Source organism: Neodiprion fabricii, chromosome 4, assembly GCF_021155785.1.
Source record: "Neodiprion fabricii isolate iyNeoFabr1 chromosome 4, iyNeoFabr1.1, whole genome shotgun sequence".
NCBI lineage: Eukaryota > Metazoa > Arthropoda > Insecta > Hymenoptera > Diprionidae > Neodiprion > Neodiprion fabricii.
Window position 1 is genome coordinate 1080398 of NC_060242.1, and position 19658 is coordinate 1100055.

The 19658-nt window shown below is 40.4% G+C and overlaps 1 protein-coding gene across 1 annotated transcript; it reads left to right on the plus strand.

Moving 5' to 3' along the window:
* Window positions 1–16301: 16301 nt before the first annotated feature.
* Window positions 16302–18308, plus strand: LOC124180166 (SUN domain-containing protein 1-like). Its single transcript, XM_046565306.1, has 8 exons — window positions 16302–16427; window positions 16605–16708; window positions 16782–16902; window positions 17013–17144; window positions 17276–17391; window positions 17479–17646; window positions 17718–17810; window positions 17891–18308. Exons 1-8 carry the CDS (start codon window positions 16307–16309, stop codon window positions 18002–18004), a joined length of 969 nt encoding a protein of 322 aa, XP_046421262.1. The 5' UTR covers window positions 16302–16306; the 3' UTR covers window positions 18005–18308.
* The last annotated feature ends 1350 nt before the right edge of the window (window positions 18309–19658 follow it).

Genomic DNA, 19658 nt, shown 5'->3' on the forward strand with positions numbered 1-19658 from the left:
TTTGGCGAAAATTTTAGCGATTTTCAAAAGTGCTGGAAGAAATTAATTGTGGCACTATTCCGACGTAATTTTGCGAGAGAAATCGATTGGGCGCAGTCCCAATACGCTGCGATCAACGTATGAAGAGCTAGAGCCGAGAAACGAGAACCTGAGTTTTCGACAGTTTTCAGCTGGTGCTTTTTTCATCGTAACTTCGTCGCTGTTGATCCCAGGCTACTTTTGCTGCGTTTTCTGAGTTCCTTGGGGTTCAATTGTTCGGGAGAGAGTCATACGAATCAATTCTGAGACGAAAAATTTTTTGGTCTAAAAAAAAGGAAGGTTAACCCCTTTGTATTTTTAGCGAAAATTTTAGCGATTTTCAAAAGTGCTGGAATAAATTAATTGTGGCACTATTCCGACGTAATTTTGCGAGAGAAATCGATTGGGCGCAGTCCCAATACGCTGCGATCAACGTATGAAGAGTTAGAGCCGAAAAACGAGAACCTGAGTTTTCGACAGTTTTCAGCTGGTGCTTTTTTCATCGTAACTTCGTCGCTGTTGATCCCAGGCTACTTTTGCTGCGTTTTCTGAGTTCCTTGGGGTCCAATTGTTCGGGAAAGAGTCATACGAATTAATTCTGAGACGAATAATTTTTTGGTCAAAAAAAAAGGAAGGTTAACCCCTTTGTATTTTTGGCGAAAATTTTAGCGATTTTCAAAAGTGCTGGAAGAAATTAATTGTGGCACTATTCCGACGTAATTTTGCGAGAGAAATCGATTGGGCGCAGTCCCAATACGCTGCGATCAACGTATGAAGAGTTAGAGCCGAAAAACGAGAACCTGAGTTTTCGACAGTTTTCAGCTGGTGCTTTTTTCATCGTAACTTCGTCGCTGTTGATCCCAGGCTACTTTTGCTGCGTTTTCTGAGTTCCTTGGGGTCCAATTGTTCGGGAAAGAGTCATACGAATCAATTCTGAGACGAAAAATTTTTTGGTCAACAAAAAAGGAAGGTTAACCCCTTTGTATTTTTGGCGAAAATTTTAGCGATTTTCAAAAGTGCTGGAATAAATTGATTGTGGCACTATTCCGACGTAATTTTGCGAGAGAAATCGATTGGGCGCAGTCCCAATACGCTGCGATCAACGTATGAAGAGTTAGAGCCGAAAAACGAGAACCTGAGTTTTCGACAGTTTTCAGCTGGTGCTTTTTTCATCGTAACTTCGTCGCTGTTGATCCCAGGCTACTTTTGCTGCGATTTCTGAGTTTCTTGGGGTCCAATTGTTCGAGAAAGAGTCATACGAATCAATTCTGAGACGAAAAATTTTTTGGTCAAAAAAAAAGGAAGGTTAACCCCTTTGTATTTTTGGCGAAAATTTTAGCGATTTTCAAAAGTGCTGGAATAAATTGATTGTGGCACTATTCCGACGTAATTTTGCGAGAGAAATCGATTGGGCGCAGTCCCAATACGCTGCGATCAACGTATGAAGAGTTAGAGCCGAAAAACGAGAACCTGAGTTTTCGACAGTTTTCAGCTGGTGCTTTTTTCATCGTAACTTCGTCGCTGTTGATCCCAGGCTACTTTTGCTGCGTTTTCTGAGTTCCTTGGGGTCCAATTGTTCGGGAAAGAGTCATACGAATCAATTCTGAGACGAAAGATTTTTTGGTCAAAAAAAAAGGAAGGTTAACCCCTTTGTATTTTTAGCGAAAATTTTAGCGATTTTCAAAAGTGCTGGAATAAATTGATTGTGGCACTATTCCGACGTAATTTTGCGAGAGAAATCGATTGGGTGCAGTCCCAATACGCTGCGATCAACGTATGAAGAGTTAGAGCCGAAAAACGAGAACCTGAGTTTTCGACAGTTTTCAGCTGGTGCTTTTTTCATCGAAACTTCGTCGCTGTTGATCCCAGGCTACTTTTGCTGCGTTTTCTGAGTTCCTTGGGGTCCAATTGTTCGGGAAAGAGTCATACGAATCAATTCAGAGACGAAAAATTTTTTGGTCAAAAAAAAAGGAAGGTTAACCCCTTTGTATTTTTGGCGAAAATTTTAGCGATTTTCAAAAGTGCTGGAATAAATTAATTGTGGCACTATTCCGACGTAATTTTGCGAGAGAAATCGATTGTGCGCAGTCCAAATACGCTGCGATCATCGTATGAAGAGTTAGAGCCGAAAAACGAGAACCTGAGTTTTCGACAGTTTTCAGCTGGTGCTTTTTTCATCGTAACTTTGTCGCTGTTGATCCCAGGCTACTTTTGCTGCGTTTTCTGAGTTCCTTGGGGTCCAATTGTTCGGGAAAGAGTCATACGAATCAATTCTGAGACGAAAAATTTTTTGGTCAAAAAAAAAGGAAGGTTAACCCCTTTGTATTTTTGGCGAAAATTTTAGCGATTTTCAAAAGTGCTGGAATAAATTAATTGTGGCACTATTCCGACGTAATTTTGCGAGAGAAATCGATTGGGCGCAGTCCCAATACGCTGCGATCAACGTATGAAGAGTTAGAGCCGAAAAACGAGAACCTGAGTTTTCGACAGTTTTCAGCTGGTGCTTTTTTCATCGTAACTTCGTCGCTGTTGATCCCAGGCTACTTTTGCTGCGTTTTCTGAGTTCCTTGGGGTCCAATTGTTCGGGAAAGAGTCATACGAATCAATTCTGAGACGAAAAATTTTTTGGTCAAAAAAAAAGGAAGGTCAACCCCTTTGTATTTTTGGCGAAAATTTTAGCGATTTTCAAAAGTGCTGGAATAAATTAATTGTGGCACTATTCCTACGTAATTTTGCGAGAGAAATCGATTGGGCGCAGTCCCAATACGCTGCGATCAACGTATGAAGAGTTAGAGCCGAAAAACGAGAACCTGAGTTTTCGACAGTTTTCAGCTGGTGCTTTTTCCTTCGTCATTTCTCTCCTGTTGATCCCACGCTCTTTTCGCTGCGTTTTCTGAGTTCCTTGGGGTCCAATTGGTCGGAAAAAAGTCATACGAATCAATTCTGAGACCAAAAATTTTTTGGTAAAAAAAAAAGGAAGGTTAACCCCTTTGTATTTTTTGCGAAAATTTTAGCGATTTTCAAGAGTGCTGGAATGAATTAATTGTGGCACTATTCCGACGTAATTTTGCGAGAGAAATCGATTAGGCGCAGTCCCAATACGCTGCGATCAACGTATGAAGAGTTAGAGCCGAAAAACGAGAACCTGAGTTTTCGACAGTTTTCAGCTGGTGCTTTTTTCATCGTAACTTCGTCGCTGTTGATCCCAGGCTACTTTTGCTGCGTTTTCTGAGTTCCTTGGGGTCCAATTGTTCGGGAAAGAGTCATACGAATCAATTCTGAGACGAAAAATTTTTTGGTCAAAAAAAAGGAAGGTTAACCCCTTTGTATTTTTGGCGAAAATTTTAGCGATTTTCAAAAGTGCTGGAATAAATTAATTGTGGCACTATTCCGACGTAATTTTGCGAGAGAAATCGATTGGGCGCAGTCCCAATACGCTGCGATCAACGTATGAAGAGTTAGAGCCGAAAAACGAGAACCTGAGTTTTCGACAGTTTTCAGCTGGAGCTTTTTTCATCGTAACTTCGTCGCTGTTGATCCCAGGCTACTTTTGCTGCGTTTTCTGAGTTCCTTGGGGTCCAATTGTTCGGGAAAGAGTCATACGAATCAATTCTGAGACGAAAAATTTTTTGGTCAAAAAAAAAGGAAGGTTAACCCCTTTGTATTTTTGGCGAAAATTTTAGCGATTTTCAAAAGTGCTGGAATAAATTAATTGTGGCACTATTCCGACGTAATTTTGCGAGAGAAATCGATTGGGCGCAGTTCCAATACGCTGCGATCAACGTATGAAGAGTTAGAGCCGAAAAACGAGAACCTGAGTTTTCGACAGTTTTCAGCTGGTGCTTTTTTCATCGTAACTTCGTCGCTGTTGATCCCACGCTCTTTTCGCTGCGTTTTCTGAGTTCCTTGGGGTCCAATTGGTCGGAAAAAAGTCATACGAATCAATTCTGAGACCAAAAATTTTTTGGTAAAAAAAAAAGGAAGGTTAACCCCTTTGTATTTTTGGCGAAAATTTTAGCGATTTTCAAAAGTGCTGGAATAAACTAATTGTGGCACTATTCCGACGTAATTTTGCGAGAGAAATCGATTGGGCGCAGTCCCAATACGCTGCGATCAACGTATGAAGAGTTAGAGCCGAAAAACGAGAACCTGAGTTTTCGACAGTTTTCAGCTGGTGCTTTTTTCATCGTAACTTCGTCGCTGTTGATCCCAGGCTACTTTTGCTGCGTTTTCTGAGTTCCTTGGGGTCCAATTGTTCGGGAAAGAGTCATACGAATCAATTCTGAGACGAAAAATTTTTTGGTCAAAAAAAAGGAAGGTTAACCCCTTTGTATTTTTGGCGAAAATTTTAGCGATTTTCAAAAGTGCTGGAATAAATTAATTGTGGCACTATTCCGACGTAATTTTGCGAGAGAAATCGATTGGGCGCAGTCCCAATACGCTGCGATCAACGTATGAAGAGTTAGAGCCGAAAAACGAGAACCTGAGTTTTCGACAGTTTTCAGCTGGAGCTTTTTTCATCGTAACTTCGTCGCTGTTGATCCCAGGCTACTTTTGCTGCGTTTTCTGAGTTCCTTGGGGTCCAATTGTTCGGGAAAGAGTCATACGAATCAATTCTGAGACGAAAAATTTTTTGGTCAAAAAAAAAGGAAGGTTAACCCCTTTGTATTTTTGGCGAAAATTTTAGCGATTTTCAAAAGTGCTGGAATAAATTAATTGTGGCACTATTCCGACGTAATTTTGCGAGAGAAATCGATTGGGCGCAGTTCCAATACGCTGCGATCAACGTATGAAGAGTTAGAGCCGAAAAACGAGAACCTGAGTTTTCGACAGTTTTCAGCTGGTGCTTTTTTCATCGTAACTTCGTCGCTGTTGATCCCACGCTCTTTTCGCTGCGTTTTCTGAGTTCCTTGGGGTCCAATTGGTCGGAAAAAAGTCATACGAATCAATTCTGAGACCAAAAATTTTTTGGTAAAAAAAAAAGGAAGGTTAACCCCTTTGTATTTTTGGCGAAAATTTTAGCGATTTTCAAAAGTGCTGGAATAAATTAATTGTGGCACTATTCCGACGTAATTTTGCGAGAGAAATCGATTGGGCGCAGTTCCAATACGCTGCGATCAACGTATGAAGAGTTAGAGCCGAAAAACGAGAACCTGAGTTTTCGACAGTTTTCAGCTGGTGCTTTTTTCATCGTAACTTCGTCGCTGTTGATCCCAGGCTACTTTTGCTGCGTTTTCTGAGTTCCTTGGGGTCCAATTGTTCGGGAAAGAGTCATACGAATCAATTCTGAGACGGAAAATTTTTTGGTCAAAAAAAAAGGAAGGTTAACCCCTTTGTATTTTTGGCGAAAATTTTAGCGATTTTCAAAAGTGCTGGAATAAATTAGTTGTGGCACTATTCCGACGTAATTTTGCGAGAGAAATCGATTGGGCGCAGTCCCAATACGCTGCGATCAACGTATGAAGAGTGAGAGCCGAAAAACGAGAACCTGAGTTTTCGACAGTTTTCAGCTGGTGCTTTTTCCATTGTAACTTCGTCGCTGTTGATCCCAGGCTACTTTTGCTGCGTTTTCTGAGTTCCTTGGGGTCCAATTGTTCGGGAAAGAGTCATACGAATCGATTCTGAGACGAAAGATTTTTTGGTCAAAAAAAAAGGAAGGTCCCTTTGTATTTTTGGCGAAAATTTTAGCGATTTTCAAAAGTGCTGGAATAAATTAATTGTGGCACTATTCCGACGTAATTTTGCGAGAGAAATCGATTGGGCGCAGTTCCAATACGCTGCGATCAACGTATGAAGAGTTAGAGCCGAAAAACGAGAACCTGAGTTTTCGACAGTTTTCAGCTGGTGCTTTTTTCATCGTAACTTCGTCGCTGTTGATCCCACGCTCTTTTCGCTGCGTTTTCTGAGTTCCTTGGGGTCCAATTGGTCGGAAAAAAGTCATACGAATCAATTCTGAGACCAAAAATTTTTTGGTAAAAAAAAAAGGAAGGTTAACCCCTTTGTATTTTTGGCGAAAATTTTAGCGATTTTCAAAAGTGCTGGAATAAACTAATTGTGGCACTATTCCGACGTAATTTTGCGAGAGAAATCGATTGGGCGCAGTCCCAATACGCTGCGATCAACGTATGAAGAGTTAGAGCCGAAAAACGAGAACCTGAGTTTTCGACAGTTTTCAGCTGGTGCTTTTTTCATCGTAACTTCGTCGCTGTTGATCCCAGGCTACTTTTGCTGCGTTTTCTGAGTTCCTTGGGGTCCAATTGTTCGGGAAAGAGTCATACGAATCAATTCTGAGACGAAAAATTTTTTGGTCAAAAAAAAGGAAGGTTAACCCCTTTGTATTTTTGGCGAAAATTTTAGCGATTTTCAAAAGTGCTGGAATAAATTAATTGTGGCACTATTCCGACGTAATTTTGCGAGAGAAATCGATTGGGCGCAGTCCCAATACGCTGCGATCAACGTATGAAGAGTTAGAGCCGAAAAACGAGAACCTGAGTTTTCGACAGTTTTCAGCTGGAGCTTTTTTCATCGTAACTTCGTCGCTGTTGATCCCAGGCTACTTTTGCTGCGTTTTCTGAGTTCCTTGGGGTCCAATTGTTCGGGAAAGAGTCATACGAATCAATTCTGAGACGAAAAATTTTTTGGTCAAAAAAAAAGGAAGGTTAACCCCTTTGTATTTTTGGCGAAAATTTTAGCGATTTTCAAAAGTGCTGGAATAAATTAATTGTGGCACTATTCCGACGTAATTTTGCGAGAGAAATCGATTGGGCGCAGTTCCAATACGCTGCGATCAACGTATGAAGAGTTAGAGCCGAAAAACCAGAACCTGAGTTTTCGACAGTTTTCAGCTGGTGCTTTTTTCATCGTAACTTCGTCGCTGTTGATCCCACGCTCTTTTCGCTGCGTTTTCTGAGTTCCTTGGGGTCCAATTGGTCGGAAAAAAGTCATACGAATCAATTCTGAGACCAAAAATTTTTTGGTAAAAAAAAAAGGAAGGTTAACCCCTTTGTATTTTTGGCGAAAATTTTAGCGATTTTCAAAAGTGCTGGAATAAATTAATTGTGGCACTATTCCGACGTAATTTTGCGAGAGAAATCGATTGGGCGCAGTTCCAATACGCTGCGATCAACGTATGAAGAGTTAGAGCCGAAAAACGAGAACCTGAGTTTTCGACAGTTTTCAGCTGGTGCTTTTTTCATCGTAACTTCGTCGCTGTTGATCCCACGCTCTTTTCGCTGCGTTTTCTGAGTTCCTTGGGGTCCAATTGGTCGGAAAAAAGTCATACGAATCAATTCTGAGACCAAAAATTTTTTGGTAAAAAAAAAAGGAAGGTTAACCCCTTTGTATTTTTGGCGAAAATTTTAGCGATTTTCAAAAGTGCTGGAATAAATTAATTGTGGCACTATTCCGACGTAATTTTGCGAGAGAAATCGATTGGGCGCAGTTCCAATACGCTGCGATCAACGTATGAAGAGTTAAAGCCGAAAAACGAGAACCTGAGTTTTCGACAGTTTTCAGCTGGTGCTTTTTTCATCGTAACTTCGTCGCTGTTGATCCCAGGCTACTTTTGCTGCGTTTTCTGAGTTCCTTGGGGTCCAATTGTTCGGGAAAGAGTCATACGAATCAATTCTGAGACGGAAAATTTTTTGGTCAAAAAAAAAGGAAGGTTAACCCCTTTGTATTTTTGGCGAAAATTTTAGCGATTTTCAAAAGTGCTGGAATAAATTAGTTGTGGCACTATTCCGACGTAATTTTGCGAGAGAAATCGATTGGGCGCAGTCCCAATACGCTGCGATCAACGTATGAAGAGTGAGAGCCGAAAAACGAGAACCTGAGTTTTCGACAGTTTTCAGCTGGTGCTTTTTCCATTGTAACTTCGTCGCTGTTGATCCCAGGCTACTTTTGCTGCGTTTTCTGAGTTCCTTGGGGTCCAATTGTTCGGGAAAGAGTCATACGAATCGATTCTGAGACGAAAGATTTTTTGGTCAAAAAAAAAGGAAGGTCCCTTTGTATTTTTGGCGAAAATTTTAGCGATTTTCAAAAGTGCTGGAATAAATTAATTGTGGCACTATTCCGACGTAATTTTGCGAGAGAAATCGATTGGGCGCAGTCCCAATACGCTGCGATCAACGTATGAAGAGTTAGAGCCGAAAAACGAGAACCTGAGTTTTCGACAGTTTTCAGCTGGTGCTTTTTTCATCGTAACTTCGTCGCTGTTGATCCCAGGCTACTTTTGCTGCGTTTTCTGAAGTCCTTGGGGTCCAATTGTTCGGGAAAGAGTCATACGAATCGATTCTGAGACGAAAGATTTTTTGGTCAAAAAAAAAGGAAGGTCCCTTTGTATTTTTGGCGAAAATTTTAGCGATTTTCAAAAGTGCTGGAAGAAATTAATTGTGGCACTATTCCGACGTAATTTTGCGAGAGAAATCGATTGGGCGCAGTCCCAATACGCTGCGATCAACGTATGAAGAGTTAGAGCCGAAAAACGAGAACCTGAGTTTTCGACAGTTTTCAGCTGGTGCTTTTTTCATCGTAACTTCGTCGCTGTTGATCCCAGGCTACTTTTGCTGCGTTTTCTGAGTTCCTTGGGGTCCAATTGTTCGGGAAAGAGTCATACGAATCAATTCTGAGACGACAAATTTTTTGGTCAACAAAAAAGGAAGGTTAACCCCTTTGTATTTTTGGCGAAAATTTTAGCGATTTTCAAAAGTGCTGGAATAAATTGATTGTGGCACTATTCCGACGTAATTTTGCGAGAGAAATCGATTGGGCGCAGTCCCAATACGCTGCGATCAACGTATGAAGAGTTAGAGCCGAAAAACGAGAACCTGAGTTTTCGACAGTTTTCAGCTGGTGCTTTTTTCATCGTAACTTCGTCGCTGTTGATCCCAGGCTACTTTTGCTGCGATTTCTGAGTTTCTTGGGGTCCAATTGTTCGAGAAAGAGTCATACGAATCAATTCTGAGACGAAAAATTTTTTGGTCAAAAAAAAAGGAAGGTTAACCCCTTTGTATTTTTGGCGAAAATTTTAGCGATTTTCAAAAGTGCTGGAATAAATTGATTGTGGCACTATTCCGACGTAATTTTGCGAGAGAAATCGATTGGGCGCAGTCCCAATACGCTGCGATCAACGTATGAAGAGTTAGAGCCGAAAAACGAGAACCTGAGTTTTCGACAGTTTTCAGCTGGTGCTTTTTTCATCGTAACTTCGTCGCTGTTGATCCCAGGCTACTTTTGCTGCGTTTTCTGAGTTCCTTGGGGTCCAATTGTTCGGGAAAGAGTCATACGAATCAATTCTGAGACGAAAGATTTTTTGGTCAAAAAAAAAGGAAGGTTAACCCCTTTGTATTTTTAGCGAAAATTTTAGCGATTTTCAAAAGTGCTGGAATAAATTGATTGTGGCACTATTCCGACGTAATTTTGCGAGAGAAATCGATTGGGTGCAGTCCCAATACGCTGCGATCAACGTATGAAGAGTTAGAGCCGAAAAACGAGAACCTGAGTTTTCGACAGTTTTCAGCTGGTGCTTTTTTCATCGAAACTTCGTCGCTGTTGATCCCAGGCTACTTTTGCTGCGTTTTCTGAGTTCCTTGGGGTCCAATTGTTCGGGAAAGAGTCATACGAATCAATTCAGAGACGAAAAATTTTTTGGTCAAAAAAAAAGGAAGGTTAACCCCTTTGTATTTTTGGCGAAAATTTTAGCGATTTTCAAAAGTGCTGGAATAAATTAATTGTGGCACTATTCCGACGTAATTTTGCGAGAGAAATCGATTGTGCGCAGTCCAAATACGCTGCGATCATCGTATGAAGAGTTAGAGCCGAAAAACGAGAACCTGAGTTTTCGACAGTTTTCAGCTGGTGCTTTTTTCATCGTAACTTTGTCGCTGTTGATCCCAGGCTACTTTTGCTGCGTTTTCTGAGTTCCTTGGGGTCCAATTGTTCGGGAAAGAGTCATACGAATCAATTCTGAGACGAAAAATTTTTTGGTCAAAAAAAAAGGAAGGTTAACCCCTTTGTATTTTTGGCGAAAATTTTAGCGATTTTCAAAAGTGCTGGAATAAATTAATTGTGGCACTATTCCGACGTAATTTTGCGAGAGAAATCGATTGGGCGCAGTCCCAATACGCTGCGATCAACGTATGAAGAGTTAGAGCCGAAAAACGAGAACCTGAGTTTTCGACAGTTTTCAGCTGGTGCTTTTTTCATCGTAACTTCGTCGCTGTTGATCCCAGGCTACTTTTGCTGCGTTTTCTGAGTTCCTTGGGGTCCAATTGTTCGGGAAAGAGTCATACGAATCAATTCTGAGACGAAAAATTTTTTGGTCAAAAAAAAAGGAAGGTCAACCCCTTTGTATTTTTGGCGAAAATTTTAGCGATTTTCAAAAGTGCTGGAATAAATTAATTGTGGCACTATTCCTACGTAATTTTGCGAGAGAAATCGATTGGGCGCAGTCCCAATACGCTGCGATCAACGTATGAAGAGTTAGAGCCGAAAAACGAGAACCTGAGTTTTCGACAGTTTTCAGCTGGTGCTTTTTCCTTCGTCATTTCTCTCCTGTTGATCCCACGCTCTTTTCGCTGCGTTTTCTGAGTTCCTTGGGGTCCAATTGGTCGGAAAAAAGTCATACGAATCAATTCTGAGACCAAAAATTTTTTGGTAAAAAAAAAAGGAAGGTTAACCCCTTTGTATTTTTTGCGAAAATTTTAGCGATTTTCAAGAGTGCTGGAATGAATTAATTGTGGCACTATTCCGACGTAATTTTGCGAGAGAAATCGATTAGGCGCAGTCCCAATACGCTGCGATCAACGTATGAAGAGTTAGAGCCGAAAAACGAGAACCTGAGTTTTCGACAGTTTTCAGCTGGTGCTTTTTTCATCGTAACTTCGTCGCTGTTGATCCCAGGCTACTTTTGCTGCGTTTTCTGAGTTCCTTGGGGTCCAATTGTTCGGGAAAGAGTCATACGAATCAATTCTGAGACGAAAAATTTTTTGGTCAAAAAAAAGGAAGGTTAACCCCTTTGTATTTTTGGCGAAAATTTTAGCGATTTTCAAAAGTGCTGGAATAAATTAATTGTGGCACTATTCCGACGTAATTTTGCGAGAGAAATCGATTGGGCGCAGTCCCAATACGCTGCGATCAACGTATGAAGAGTTAGAGCCGAAAAACGAGAACCTGAGTTTTCGACAGTTTTCAGCTGGAGCTTTTTTCATCGTAACTTCGTCGCTGTTGATCCCAGGCTACTTTTGCTGCGTTTTCTGAGTTCCTTGGGGTCCAATTGTTCGGGAAAGAGTCATACGAATCAATTCTGAGACGAAAAATTTTTTGGTCAAAAAAAAAGGAAGGTTAACCCCTTTGTATTTTTGGCGAAAATTTTAGCGATTTTCAAAAGTGCTGGAATAAATTAATTGTGGCACTATTCCGACGTAATTTTGCGAGAGAAATCGATTGGACGCAGTTCCAATACGCTGCGATCAACGTATGAAGAGTTAGAGCCGAAAAACGAGAACCTGAGTTTTCGACAGTTTTCAGCTGGTGCTTTTTTCATCGTAACTTCGTCGCTGTTGATCCCACGCTCTTTTCGCTGCGTTTTCTGAGTTCCTTGGGGTCCAATTGGTCGGAAAAAAGTCATACGAATCAATTCTGAGACCAAAAATTTTTTGGTAAAAAAAAAAGGAAGGTTAACCCCTTTGTATTTTTGGCGAAAATTTTAGCGATTTTCAAAAGTGCTGGAATAAACTAATTGTGGCACTATTCCGACGTAATTTTGCGAGAGAAATCGATTGGGCGCAGTCCCAATACGCTGCGATCAACGTATGAAGAGTTAGAGCCGAAAAACGAGAACCTGAGTTTTCGACAGTTTTCAGCTGGTGCTTTTTTCATCGTAACTTCGTCGCTGTTGATCCCAGGCTACTTTTGCTGCGTTTTCTGAGTTCCTTGGGGTCCAATTGTTCGGGAAAGAGTCATACGAATCAATTCTGAGACGGAAAATTTTTTGGTCAAAAAAAAAGGAAGGTTAACCCCTTTGTATTTTTGGCGAAAATTTCAGCGATTTTCAAAAGTGCTGGAATAAATTAATTGTGGCACTATTCCGACGTAATTTTGCGAGAGAAATCGATTGGGCGCAGTCCCAATACGCTGCGATCAACGTATGAAGAGTTAGAGCCGAAAAACGAGAACCTGAGTTTTCGACAGTTTTCAGCTGGTGCTTTTTTCATCGTAACTTCGTCGCTGTTGATCCCAGGCTACTTTTGCTGCGTTTTCTGAGTTCCTTGGGGTCCAATTGTTCGGGAAAGAGTCATACGAATCAATTCTGAGACGAAAAATTTTTTGGTCAAAAAAAAAGGAAGGTTAACCCCTTTGTATTTTTTGCGAAAATTTTAGCGATTTTCAAGAGTGCTGGAATGAATTAATTGTGGCACTATTCCGACGTAATTTTGCGAGAGAAATCGATTAGGCGCAGTCCCAATACGCTGCGATCAACGTATGAAGAGTTAGAGCCGAAAAACGAGAACCTGAGTTTTCGACAGTTTTCAGCTGGTGCTTTTTTCATCGTAACTTCGTCGCTGTTGATCCCAGGCTACTTTTGCTGCGTTTTCTGAGTTCCTTGGGGTCCAATTGTTCGGGAAAGAGTCATACGAATCAATTCTGAGACGAAAAATTTTTTGGTCAAAAAAAAGGAAGGTTAACCTCTTTGTATTTTTGGCGAAAATTTTAGCGATTTTCAAAAGTGCTGGAATAAATTAATTGTGGCACTATTCCGACGTAATTTTGCGAGAGAAATCGATTGGGCGCAGTCCCAATACGCTGCGATCAACGTATGAAGAGTTAGAGCCGAAAAACGAGAACCTGAGTTTTCGACAGTTTTCAGCTGGAGCTTTTTTCATCGTAACTTCGTCGCTGTTGATCCCAGGCTACTTTTGCTGCGTTTTCTGAGTTCCTTGGGGTCCAATTGTTCGGGAAAGAGTCATACGAATCAATTCTGAGACGAAAAATTTTTTGGTCAAAAAAAAAGGAAGGTTAACCCCTTTGTATTTTTGGCGAAAATTTTAGCGATTTTCAAAAGTGCTGGAATAAATTAATTGTGGCACTATTCCGACGTAATTTTGCGAGAGAAATCGATTGGACGCAGTTCCAATACGCTGCGATCAACGTATGAAGAGTTAGAGCCGAAAAACGAGAACCTGAGTTTTCGACAGTTTTCAGCTGGTGCTTTTTTCATCGTAACTTCGTCGCTGTTGATCCCACGCTCTTTTCGCTGCGTTTTCTGAGTTCCTTGGGGTCCAATTGGTCGGAAAAAAGTCATACGAATCAATTCTGAGACCAAAAATTTTTTGGTAAAAAAAAAAGGAAGGTTAACCCCTTTGTATTTTTGGCGAAAATTTTAGCGATTTTCAAAAGTGCTGGAATAAACTAATTGTGGCACTATTCCGACGTAATTTTGCGAGAGAAATCGATTGGGCGCAGTCCCAATACGCTGCGATCAACGTATGAAGAGTTAGAGCCGAAAAACGAGAACCTGAGTTTTCGACAGTTTTCAGCTGGTGCTTTTTTCATCGTAACTTCGTCGCTGTTGATCCCAGGCTACTTTTGCTGCGTTTTCTGAGTTCCTTGGGGTCCAATTGTTCGGGAAAGAGTCATACGAATCAATTCTGAGACGGAAAATTTTTTGGTCAAAAAAAAAGGAAGGTTAACCCCTTTGTATTTTTGGCGAAAATTTCAGCGATTTTCAAAAGTGCTGGAATAAATTAATTGTGGCACTATTCCGACGTAATTTTGCGAGAGAAATCGATTGGGCGCAGTCCCAATACGCTGCGATCAACGTATGAAGAGTTAGAGCCGAAAAACGAGAACCTGAGTTTTCGACAGTTTTCAGCTGGTGCTTTTTTCATCGTAACTTCGTCGCTGTTGATCCCAGGCTACTTTTGCTGCGTTTTCTGAGTTCCTTGGGGTCCAATTGTTCGGGAAAGAGTCATACGAATCAATTCTGAGACGAAAAATTTTTTGGTCAAAAAAAAAGGAAGGTCAACCCCTTTGTATTTTTGGCGAAAATTTTAGCGATTTTCAAAAGCGTGGAATAAATTAATTGTGGCACTATTCCGACGTAATTTTGCGAGAGAAATCGATTGGGCGCAGTCCTAATACGCTGCGATCAACGTATGAAGAGTTAGAGCCGAAAAACGAGAACCTGAGTTTTCGACAGTTTTCAGCTGGTGCTTTTTTCATCGTAACTTCGTCGCTGTTGATCCCAGGCTACTTTTGCTGCGTTTTCTGAGTTCCTTGGGGTCCAATCGTTCGGGAAAGAGTCATACGAATCAATTCTGAGACGAAAAATTTTTTGGTCAAAAAAAAGGAAGGTTAACCCCTTTGTATTTTTGGCGAAAATTTTAGCGATTTTCAAAAGTGCTGGAATAAATTAATTGTGGCACTATTCCGACGTAATTTTGCGAGAGAAATCGATTGGGCGCAGTTCCAATACGCTGCGATCAACGTATGAAGAGTTAGAGCCGAAAAACGAGAACCTGAGTTTTCGACAGTTTTCAGCTGGTGCTTTTTTCATCGTAACTTCGTCGCTGTTGATCCCAGGCTACTTTTGCTGCGTTTACTGAGTTCCTTGGGGTCCAATTGTTCGGGAAAGAGTCATACGAATCAATTCTGAGACGAAAAATTTTTTGGTCAAAAAAAAAGGAAGGTTAACCCCTTTGTATTTTTGGCGAAAATTTTAGCGATTTTCAAAAGTGCTGAAATAAATTAGTTGTGGCACTATTCCGACGTAATTTTGCGAGAGAAATCGATTGGGCGCAGTCCCAATACGCTGCGATCAACGTATGAAGAGTTAGAGCCGAAAAACGAGAACCTGAGTTTTCGACAGTTTTCAGCTGGTGCTTTTTTCATCGTAACTTCGTCGCTGTTGATCCCAGGCTACTTTTGCTGCGTTTTCTGAGTTCCTTGGGGTCCAATTGTTCGGGAAAGAGTCATACGAATCAATTCTGAGACGAAAAATTTTTTGGTCAAAAAAAAAGGAAGGAACTCCCTTGTATTTTTGGCGAAAATTTTAGCGATTTTCAAAAGTGCTGGAATAAATTGATTGTGGCACTATTCCGACGTCATTTTGCGAGAGAAATCGATTGGGCGCAGTCCCAATACGCTGCGATCAACGTATGAAGAGTGAGAGCCGAAAAACGGGAACCTGAGTTTTCGACAGTTTTCAGCTGGTGCTTTTTCCATCGTAACTTCGTCGCTGTTGATCCCAGGCTACTTTTGCTGCGTTTTCTGAGTTCCTAGGGGTCCAATTGTTCGGGAAAGAGTCATACGAATCAATTCTGAGACGAAAAATTTTTTGGTCAAAAAAAAAGGAAGGAACTCCCTTGTATTTTTGGCGAAAATTTTAGCGATTTTCAAAAGTGCTGGAATAAATTGATTGTGGCACTATTCCGACGTCATTTTGCGAGAGAAATCGATTGGGCGCAGTCCCAATACGCTGCGATCAACGTATGAAGAGTTAGAGCCGAAAAACGAGAACCTGAGTTTTCGACAGTTTTCAGCTGGTGCTTTTTTCATCGTAACTTCGTCGCTGTTGATCCCAGGCTACTTTTGCTGCTTCTTCCGAGTTCCTGGGGATCCAATTAATCAGGAAAGGATCATACAAATCGAATCCGAGACGAAAAATTTCCGGTCGAAAATCTGGCAAAAAAGTAAGGCTAAACCCTTTGCAATTTTGGCTAAAATTTTCGTGATTTTCAAACTAGCTGGAAACAATTGTGAGTGGCACAATTTCGACGTACGTCTCCAAGAGTATTTTCTGTGCGCAGTCTCAAATCGCGTATCACGATTCACAATTAAAGCAACGAAGAAATACCCCCATTTTCCTCCAGCTATGGATCCCACGGCATCCGGGATGCCTTTTTTGCCTTTTCTGTGGTCCCTATATTCAGCTAGTATTTCTTGAGCTGTCGGTAATACGATGTGTTCAGGTACTAATCACTTAGTTCGTAGCATTTATACGCGTAGTTCAATTTTGAAGCTAGTTTCATTCAAGGCTATCATTCCGTTACCAATTCAAATGGTTCACCCGTTCCTACGCGACGATTCTCCCTCGCTGTGGATGTACGCACCGCATTGAACACAGAAACTGAATGACGTGACTTGTCATGTCACAGCCGTCACGTGAATTTAACATCCACCTGAATGTGACAAACAATTCAGTTATTTCAGTTCTGACGATGAAGACTGAAACTATTTCCATCAACAGTGCTTCATCTTTCGTCTCGTTGCCAAATATGTGAATAACCTAATGAGTGTTCAGAATGCCTACTGCTGTTATAATCCAGGAAGTTGTGTATCAGGAAATCGATCCGCTTGGTACTGCAAACTGATCAAGCCATTCGCATTTTGCCTCATCACAGCGATGCTAGGTATTTCTAACGTACCAATTAGTCGACTCTCGTGATTTCACGCCGCAATGTAATCACAGTAATCTTAGTTCATTACGTTTTCATTCATCCGAGAGTCGACTTACAATATCACATGACAAATTGATATTCTGCGAGCCAGATCGAAACTTATTTACCACAAACTACATCTTTTTTCAGCAATGTCAGTCTCTCATCTCTGCGACAAATACTCAGCAAGTAATTCTTTCAGAGCTATCAAAGCGGACTTAGGAAACTTGAGATCACACATGAGCACACTTTCGGTAACTCGACCTCATTGTAGTATTTCTCCAATCATTAATGGCAATCAACTTGATAATTTCCCATAAACGTCAGATGGAAGTCAAAGGCGTAATAGATACGCGTGATAATCTCAAGTACAAGTTAAAAGAACTGGGAATAGTCATACCGAAGATGTCGGAAGCGATTTTGAAGCTAAGAAACGACGTCTCGGAAGGTATGACCTGTACATTCTTTCGTTCTGCTACGTCGAATCCAGTATTGAAACACTATCAGGCGTCGAATGATCACAAAAAATACTGTCATCGATTTTTCCCCGCATTCTAGAGATGGGATTGCATACGAAAACATTACTGAAAGCCTTATCCCCCGAAAATGTCCGAGACATGGTAAGATGCGAAATAGAAACATACGACGCTGATAAAACTGGGATGACAGATTACGCTTTGGAGACGTCGGGTCAGTTTCAATGCAATTCTCGAATGACACATACATAACATGAATTTCACCGAGATGCAACTCGCTGCAAAAATTACCGATGGCGAAATGATATCGATGCGAGCCGCGAAGTAGTAAATTGTTTTTTACAGGTGGTGCGATTCTTTCCACAAGAAACACGGAAACTTACTCAGCTGGAGCGCCGGTTTTAACTCTATTCGGAATGCCATTATGCCAGCAGCAAAATACACCGCGTGCTGTAATACAGGTGATAAAACGGGAGAAGTACTCGTAAGACGTTTGAATTTTTCGAAAAAATGTATACCCGCCAGGTTTACAAGTTATTGCAATTTAGTCGGGCGTTCTGCCGGGCGAATGCTGGGCGTTCAAGGGAACCAGCGGTTCGGTAGTGATCCAGCTTTTGGGGCCAGTGTTTGTATCGGGAGTCAGCTTGGAGCACATTTCCCCATCGATATCACCGACAGGTGAAACAACCACAGCTCCGAAGGATTTTTCAGTTTGGGTATAGCGACAGGCTGATAACGCGAGAAAAGAAACGTTTGCTTAAGCATCAAGGGAAACTTTATTTAACAGGGCTTACACGACGTGGACGACAGGGAAGGGTTTCTGTTTGGCGAATTTACGTACGACAATAGCGGATCGGCTGTGCAATATTTCGAAGTGCAGGTAAGAAAAGAGTGCAGATAAGAAAGAGCGTGATACGTACGTTACACCGTGACACAAAATTGCATTTTTCTTCTTCGCAGCACAAGCCCAAGCGATACTACGATATCGTCGAATTGAAAGTGCATTCGAACAGTGGTAACCACGAGTACACCTGTATTTACCGAATCCGAGTACACGGGTCGTTGAACCGATGAGGCGCAGCGAGACTTTTTGCTTTGATGTCTGGAAGTGAAGTTGCAAAGAATATCTACGCCTCTGGCTATTACGAAATAAAAACCTTTGATAGAAATAACGAATGGAGGCAGAAATTGGCCAGTAATCGACGCTCACATGTTTGAAAATACAATTCAGATCTTGCGGGCTCGATATGAGCTTGCACAATTTCAAGATTCTAAAACTGTTGCTGATTTTCAATTCAAAATAATTATTTTTGGATTCCTGTGGAACAGAGACTTCATTTTGACATACTAGCACGTAATCAACGTGCGTATGCAATCCACATTTATAAATCTTTTACAGGTATCATTGTAACATGCGAAAGTGCGAAAAATCCTTTACAATTTTGAATACATTTTGTACAAATTTCTCAAAGAATATTGAAATGCCTCCCATATATCGTATGTGTAATAGTTTTTAGGAACACAAGCTTTGAAATAATAAAGGCAGAAAAAGACGCAGGCATTTTGTTCACTGCACTCTCTTCCATTGTCCTCAATTGTAGTTATTTCTCAATCTCGAAATACGTGCTTGCTTCCTTGTTGAAGAGAAGGAATTACAGCTAGACCTAACTGCACTATTCGCTTGAACGATTGAACATGTTTTATGCGTGAGAATACAGAATAACTCACCTATCTTCTTACAATCATATATTTATTTACAAATTCAATTTTCCGTACAATATTACAGAATTCTTAAACAATATACTTAACATGTGACTTAATAAATATTAATATTATTATCATATCATTTTGAAATAAATACTTATCATCATTCAAGATTTCAGTTGATATTTACAGAATAGGCAAAAAGAATCCGTTTTTTGTCTCGTATTTTTTCTTCGTTTTCCCTCAAATTTTTATTAACCATTTTCTTAACATTACGATAATTATTAATCGTCAATAGTGCATTTGGCAAGATAATTGATAATTTCTTTACGCAAAGCTCAGACTTCGTACAAATAGCAGAGCGTCTATACAATAACATTAAATACCGAGTCCGAATCAACTTTTGGTATGCAAACCGGAATTTTTTTAAAGTTGCCAAATGTTATATCTCAAAAATTAGAATGGAAAACAATTTTCCACCTATTATCGCACAAACTTGTTAATACGTATAATACATCGATTTAATTTTCACTGATTCAACATTATTTTGCTATTCTTCATTATATTTAACTATGATTACGCGAATATTCTTAACACGATCTCATCTCCAGAATCTTACATGCATTCGTATTGATGGAAAACGCGTCGTAGAATTCGTAGATAATTATGTAATTTCTAGTATTCGTAAGATGATAATATGCAACGGTAAACTATATCATGTAGATTCAGGTCGTATCGAGTCCGGGACGTCAACCATAAACCTATGTATTCTATATATGTTAATTTTTTAAATTAAAACTATTTATACGCAGAATCACGACGGTCTGATATTGATCGGTACAACTATATGTATTTGTAAAATTATTTTTTAAAACAGCAATGTCTGCGCAATATCGTTCTTCTCTAGTATGCGAGGGATAATATTTAAAAGATAACACCGAAATTGCCACGTTAATTAATAACATTATTATGCGATGCTCACTAATACACCCGATTTTTAAACGTTTTCAATCACTACACTATA